Genomic DNA, 6,812 nt, shown 5'->3' with positions numbered 1-6,812 from the left:
GATTTTCATCCTTCGGCTCAAGAGCTAGACGCAACCTCCTGTCGCTGGCGTTAGCACAATTAATGCAGATAATCTGCTATCTTCTACCTAATAATCTCGGCTCCATACTACCTAACGATCTATGCGAGAGTACAACCCGATCCAATGTTACACGCAACATCAGCACTGTGAAGAGCTGTGACGTTCAAATGACAAAGGAGACATTTTGAACACCTTTTACGAGCTTGCAGGAATACAAAGGGGAAGCACTGTGTAAACAATACCCAAACCAATACGGATTTTCCCCCTAAATTTCTGAACCTCCTGTGACAAGTGATGGCCTACCAAAGTGCATGTCTGCCCCCCTGCGCTGCCCCACATCGGACCTGTTCACATTCCCTGGTCTGGGCGATGGGGCAGAGTGGACCCTCGGGCAGCTGGCAGCTTGTGGCACACAAGCGGGAGGAGAGGCTCACGCGCCGGAGGGTCCTGCTGTCAATCAGGGGGATCTTGACAGGCTGGAGAAAGGGGCTGACAGGAACCTCATGTAGTTCAACAAGGGGAAGAGCAAAGTCCTGGAGACCTGGGCACGGACGAACAAGCCCTTGCACCAGTAAGTGCTGGGGGACACCCAGCTGGAAAGCAGCTGTGCAGACACCTGGGCTCACGGTGGACGCCAAGTTGACCGATTTCGAGCCAGAAAAGTGCCCCTGGGGCAAAGGCGGCCAAGTGCACCCCGGGCTGCAGCAGGGAAAGCATTGGCAACAGGTGGAGGTAGGTGGTCCTTCCCCTCTGCTGGGTCCGTCCAGCCCGGCCGGGGCTCCCCAGTGCCAGGCAGAGCCGGCCATACTGGAGAGAACTCTCCCCCCAGTGCCCCGCCCACTTTCCGTTGGGCTCAGAATGTTCGTCCCTTGGGCTCAGAATGTTGGTCAGTTGGAGCCCACAGCCACCAGAGACAGCAGCACGGAGCTGTGCTGGCACGCAGGAGCGCTGGGAGGAGGCAGGATCTGGCCGAGCAGCACTGAGCCGGCACCGGCACCTCGCTTCCCATCCCCGCTGTCGCCGACTGGCCCGCGTCCTTGGTCCACGGCGAGGGTCCTCCTCTCCCGGGCAGGATGGGCCAGGCCAACTGCTGCTGCGGCTCCAGGTGGGCTCTCCCTGTGCCTCGGGGACACGCGGGCACGGCCGGGACCCGCGGCGGCCTTTCTCATGCCCGCCGCTCTCTGCTCTGCAGGGAGGCTCTCACCGACGCCGAGCCGGTGCTGAGCGCGGACGTGCGGCTGACCCGGGGCCGCAAGAGGAGCGAGAGGCGCCTTCTCCTCCTCCAGGAGGAAGTGGTGGTCGCCAAGCTGCGGTAAGACCCTCAGAGCCCAGCTGCCTTTCCCCCACCCCTGGCCCTGGCACCAGGGCAGGGACACCCCGGCACCAGCCCCAGGCCCCGGGACCGTGGTGCTGGATGCACCCATCGATGTCCGTCTCAAGGGCAGGTGGGGGACGGGGGTCTGCCCGGGGGGACCCCCAGGAGGCCACCTCCAGCTCACCGCCTGCCTCTCCTCTCTGCAGACGTGGCACCACCCTGCGCCCACAGCTCCGCCTGGCCCTGGACCAGCTGTGGGTGCTGAGCGGCGGAAAGGAGGCGGCGGGGGAGGAAGAAGAGGAGGAGGAAGGCAGCGATGAGGACAGGACCTCCATCATCCTCATCTGGCCCACTGGCTCCTGCGTTGCCGCTTTCGGGTGAGTCGTGGTGCCACGTCCCATGGCCGGGCAGGAGAGGTTCCCAACCGTGCCCACGCCATCCTCTGCCCTGCGTGCAGAGCCTGGGCAGGGAGCGGGAAGCACGCCGGCAGGGAGGGATGGGGGCATTGCCAGGTCCTGCATCCCCTGGTGCCCTTTGGGTCCCCAGAAGAGAAGGGCAAAAGCAGCTGCTCTGGCAGGACGCGGGGAGCCAGGGCTTGGACAGTGTCTCTGTCCTGCCCCGCAGGGCTTCGTCCTGCCCCTGAATCCTTCCTTCCCCACGGGCTGGGGGGCAGCGGGGCCTGACGCTGGTTCTCCTCTCTTTCTGCAGCTCCCAGGCACTGAAGGAGCTGTGGGTGGGCACACTGCTGGGGTAAGCCGGGGGGGATGCTGCAGGCGCAGCTGGGGGGGCTACACATCTCCCTAGCTGGGGAGAGGTGCCCTCGCGGCTGCGGGCAGCTCTCGGGCAGAGCTGCCTCAAAGGAGAGAAGGGGCAGCTTGGGGCTCAGCCAGCTCTCTCCCTGTCCCTTGCCGGTGCACAGGACACCAGGAGGAGCAAAGAGAGCCCGCGTGACCCGTCTCCCCTCCCTCAGACCCCTGGAGAAGGAGCTGAGCCGCCGCCACGCCGTGAGTGTCTCTCCGGTCTGGGCTCTGTCCCCGAGCCCTGGTCCTCCAGCTGAGCAGCAGAGGCATCGCTGCTCACCTTCCTCCGCTCCTTCTCTCTTGCCCAGTGGAGGTCATTCAGTGCCAGGAGCCTGGAGAGGCTGATGGAGGACCAGGCAGAGGTGAGAATGGGTGGGGGAGGCACCAGGAATGCCAGCACATCCTCACTGGCTGCACTGGGGGGAAACCTGCCCGGTGGGGCAGAGAGCCCGGGAGGGCAGGGGGTCCCAGCCCTGCTGCGCTCAGGCTGCTGGTGCCGGGTGGCAGCTTGCCGGTGGCCCTTTCTGCTGCGGGGCTGCTCTCTAAGCGCAGCCCGCTTCTTGCAGGATCACCCCAAGCAAGGGCCACCGACAGCCCCGTCTGTCAAAGCTGGGGGACTTTGCCGCTCACCAGGTGAGTTCTGGAAAGAAACGCATTGTCCTGCAAATGGTTGAGCTGTGCTCACTTGTCCCTTGAGTGTCGCCATGCAGGTGCGGCACCCCAAGGGAGGACGTCACCTGGACGAGCAAGGGCACCCGCTGGGCAGCAGCTGCTGGACGTGGTTCTACGGGGACCCAGAGCCTCTCCTGCTGCCCACAGCTTGGAGGAGGGCAGGGCGAGGGCTGGGACAGGTTGTCCCGGTGGCACGCCAGCTCTCAGGAGCCTCCGAGCTGGAGACGCTGAGCTGGAGCTGTGGTTCCAGCTGCTGGCTCCCTGCCCATCCTGCCTCACCGCTCAGCACCGTGTTGCAGGCAGGGCAGGCTCCAGGAGTGCTGGCCCGGCTGTCTCCATTGACGCGCTCTTGCTCCATGTTCCTTTTCAGAAGAAGGGAACAGCATCAGCAGCAGGAGGAGGAGGAGGAGGAGGATGGGACTGCCCTGGCCCTTTGCTCTGCGGAGGACCCCGGCTGCTGCCCAGGCGCCAGGGCAGGCGGGCTCCGGCTGCAGCAGGGCGCTCTTTGGACAGCCCCTGGCAGCCCTCTGCGGGGAGGACGGCTCCCTGCCCCAGCCCATCCAGGTAAGCCAGCCTGGGCAGGGGGTCCCCAGCCCTCCCTCCGGCTGCTCCAGAGGGGAGGTGGGTGTCCCCAGGAGCTCTGGGGATGGGGGATTGGGCCCTTCACCCCCAGAAGACGCTTATGGTGCCAGCCCCCTTTGCGGGGGGCAAGGAGCAGGATCTGGGGTAGTGCTTTGGTCGCTGCTGTTGGAAGGCAGCTTCTCAGCCAAACAACTGTCCTCCTGCCCCTGCTGCAGGAGATGCTGGCTGTCCTGCACAAGGAAGGACCGTCGACAGAAGGGATATTCCGAAGAGCTGCCGGCGGGACAGAGTTTCGTGAGCTGCGGGAGGCCCTGGACCACGGTGCGGATGTCGACCTGGGCAGCCAGCCTGCGCTGCTGCTGGCCGTCATCTTGAAGGTGAGTGCTTCCGACCTGCAGCTGGAAGAGCTCCTGCCTGGCCTGCAGTGTTCAGAGGCTCACCTGGAGCCCCTGGCATTGCAGGACTTCCTCCGAAGCATCCCCGCCAAGCTCCTCGTGACAGACCTCTACGAGGACTGGATGGCAGCGATGCAGAAGAGCGGCAAGGAGGAGAAGGTTGAAGAGCTGAAAGCGTAAGTGTGGGCAGCAGCCTGCCTGTTGAGGAGGGACTGGTAGAGGCCTAGGACTTGCCTGAAAAGGGACAGTCTCCTTAAAAGGCTGTGTCTTCTGACAACTTGCTTTTGCTGGGGTGGGCTTAGATTTCAGGGGAAAGGGCATGGAGAGGGAGCCTTCCCTTGCCTGGGCTTGGGTGAAATGAGGAGCTGGGCAGCAACGCTGTGCTTCCTTCCTGAAGTGCAGGAGCACTGACCGCTGGCTGAGAGCACCCGGAAAGCTGCGCAACCCACCTGCGTTGGGCAAGCTTCAGGGATGGCTGTGGGCAGCATCTTCTCTATTAACGTTGAGTTCCTCCTGCTCCCTCAGGGTGGCCGAGAAGTTGCCTGGAGCCAATCTCCTCCTCCTCAAGCGGCTGCTGGCCCTCCTCCAGCACATCGGCCACAACGCCTCCAGCAGCAGAATGACCGCCAGCAACCTGGCCATCTGCCTTGGGCCAAATCTGCTGAGCCCACCTCACGAGGACCTGCTCCCCCTCGAGGCCATGCTGGCGGTGACTGAGAAGGTGCGCTGTACCGAGCAGCCGGCTGCAGCCTCGCCGGCCCATCCGAGCTTGGCTGCTCAGAGGGCCCTGGCTGCCTCCTCTCTTGAGCAAATGCTGGTGGGGTGGCTGCCTGCAAGAGCAGCCCCACAACCACAGCCTCCTGCGCAGAGGCAAGGGTCGGGAGGGGGAAAGGCTGCGTGACACATTTTCAGGCACCTGGGTTGAGACTGAGGGTTTGATGTGTGCAGGTGAACGTGCTGGTGGAGTTTCTCATTGAAAACTGCGGTGACATCTTTGTGGAGGAGATGGCTGGCCCCTCCTGTCCATCAGCCGGGGAGTCGCCAGCACCCATGGACAGAGCCACAGGTACGAGGAGGAACTGAGGGCTGTCACAGGCTGGGGCTTGGGGTAACAGAAACCTCAATGTCGAGAAGACAGCTGGTGTAGGGCTTTGGGTGGGTTTTGTTTTAGGTGTGCTTTACTTCCAAGGAGTCAATTTGCTGCACGTGCTTTTCCTTTCTAGACCTGCATTTGGAAGAGCAAAGTGGCCCTGCAGGCAGAGCAGTCAAGGACCACCAGGCAGAGGCCGTGCTGCACGTACCACCTGCCTCTGTGCTGGACGTCCTCAAAGAAGCTGGGGGAGACGCGGTGGTGGAGTCCGAAACGGCAGAGGTATGGCAGCTCCATCAGGAGCTACCCTCCTACCCGAGACACGGTATCCCTGTGTTTGTTGAGCTGCCAGAAACAAACCGAGTGTCACACACCCGTGTGAATCCTGTGTTCCAAAGTGAGGCCTTTGGAAGAAAGGGCTAATGCAAACCAGCCAAAGGGATCTTCTCTGTAGGGCTAAGGCAGCATTTTGCCAAAGAGTCGCCTGCTACTCCAGGGTGTCCCTTGCCACCTGCTGACTCTGACATTTCTGTTGTAGGCACCCGTTGCTTTGGCTCCAGCCACCCCAGGGACCACAGTAGACTCCCTGGGATGCACAGAAGGACTAAAGAGCGTTTCAGAGGAAAGAAGGTAAAATGAGTCAGCTTTGGGTAAATCAAGAACTGATTCTAGTTGATCCTGGCTTTACCTACCTGATCATACTGTGGGATGAAAAGGTTTGCAGGCTCCCCCCAGGAAAAGGAAAACGGAAAGAAAAGAAAGAGAAAACAGGCCTGGGCAGAGGAGGAGGAATGCCAGCGAGAAAAGAAAAGAAGGAAGAGAGAAAGAGATGGGGACTTAAAAGAAGCAGGAAGGTCCAGCAGTTCAGGAAGCCCAGGTGTGTACCAGGCTCTGCTGCCCATCTTTCCCAACTCTCAGCGCTGTTTGCAAGTCAGTCCGACCCGCTGGCAAGGGACGGTGCTGCGCGGGGCTTGGAAATAACTCCATGGCCGCTCCCCAGGGGCTCCCCATCGAGCCCTGCTGCGTGGCACAGGGGCCCTGTGCATCTGTGCACGCATGCAGGTCTCTAAGGGCATTTCCCGTGGGGATAAGGCGCCAGAGCCGTCCCCTGGTTGATGCCAGCCATAGCTCTCTCTTCTGGGCTATGAACAATTCCTCGTCAACGGTGTTCCCCAAAGAAAGGGGAAGCGAGTCATGCCTATTCCTGCCTTTGTGGGTTTATCAGTGCTCTCTGACTCTGTCCTTGTAGGTGCCGTTTCCCTGTTACTGGCTGAAGCCCTGTGACTCCCAGGCCCGCCCCTCACTGCAGTTGATGTTTGCAATAAAAGGATCTTTTCTCTCTTCTGAGTGTGTCTGCCATACGATATTCTGGAGTAGGTAGATGGGGTTTTGTGACGAGTCCTCGGGGAGGAGTCTGGGATCTTGCCTTGTCCCAGCATCCTTTCCCGCAGGCATCAGGGCTGAGTTCAGGTGCTTTAGGAGTGAAACCAAAGCACGGACTCACACAGGAGGGTGGAGGTTGGAAGGGACCTGTAGAGTTCCTCTGGTCCAACCCGCCTGCTCAAGCAGGCTCACCTAGAGCAGGTTGCCCGGGACAATGTGCCCTTGGGTTTTGAACATCGCCATGGACGGAGACTCCGCAAACTCCCTGGGCAACCTGTGCCAGTGTTTGACCACATCGACAGGAAAAAGTTGTTTTCTCAAGTGTAGCTGGAGCATATCATGTGTTTTAATTTGTGCCTGTTGCCGCTGGTGCTCTCAGTGGGCACTCTTGAGAAGAGCCTGGCTCCCTCATCTTCATTCCCTCCCAGCAGGTTTAGATAGATTGGTATAGATAGATAGATAAGACACCCCCCCACTCCCCGGCTTTCTCTTCTCCCCACGGCAGTGTGCCAGCTTAAAAGCACCAGGGCAAAGTCGGCTTCCTTGAGGCTCCT

At 61.1% G+C, this 6,812-nt stretch overlaps 2 protein-coding genes across 6 annotated transcripts; both read left to right on the top strand.

Moving 5' to 3' along the window:
• The first annotated feature begins 404 nt into the window (after positions 1-404).
• Positions 405-2,818, top strand: LOC126036800 (uncharacterized). 5 transcript variants are annotated; one of them, XM_049797012.1, is made up of 7 exons: positions 1,001-1,126; positions 1,214-1,333; positions 1,543-1,713; positions 2,045-2,086; positions 2,256-2,340; positions 2,445-2,498; positions 2,703-2,818. In XM_049797012.1, the coding sequence occupies exons 1-7, from the start codon at positions 1,095-1,097 to the stop codon at positions 2,808-2,810; spliced, it is 612 nt and encodes a 203-aa protein (XP_049652969.1). In that variant the 5' UTR covers positions 1,001-1,094; the 3' UTR covers positions 2,811-2,818. The 5 variants fall into 5 exon arrangements, with proteins under 5 accessions (XP_049652966.1, XP_049652967.1, XP_049652965.1 ...); XM_049797009.1 differs by adding an exon at positions 405-753 and having other exon boundaries at positions 901-1,713; XM_049797010.1 differs by having other exon boundaries at positions 405-1,126; positions 1,214-1,713.
• A 404-nt stretch (positions 2,819-3,222) lies between these two features.
• LOC126036864 (T-cell activation Rho GTPase-activating protein-like) lies at positions 3,223-5,456 on the top strand. Its single transcript, XM_049797077.1, has 7 exons — positions 3,223-3,372; positions 3,606-3,767; positions 3,852-3,961; positions 4,311-4,506; positions 4,734-4,851; positions 5,009-5,157; positions 5,436-5,456. The coding sequence occupies exons 1-7, from the start codon at positions 3,223-3,225 to the stop codon at positions 5,454-5,456; spliced, it is 906 nt and encodes a 301-aa protein (XP_049653034.1).
• Positions 5,457-6,812: the final 1,356 nt, after the last annotated feature.

This window comes from Accipiter gentilis, unplaced genomic scaffold (assembly GCF_929443795.1).
Source record: "Accipiter gentilis unplaced genomic scaffold, bAccGen1.1, whole genome shotgun sequence".
Classification (NCBI taxonomy): Eukaryota; Metazoa; Chordata; class Aves; order Accipitriformes; family Accipitridae; genus Astur; species Astur gentilis.
Note: the sequence above shows the minus strand (reverse complement) of the source record. Positions and strands in the feature narration are given on the sequence as shown.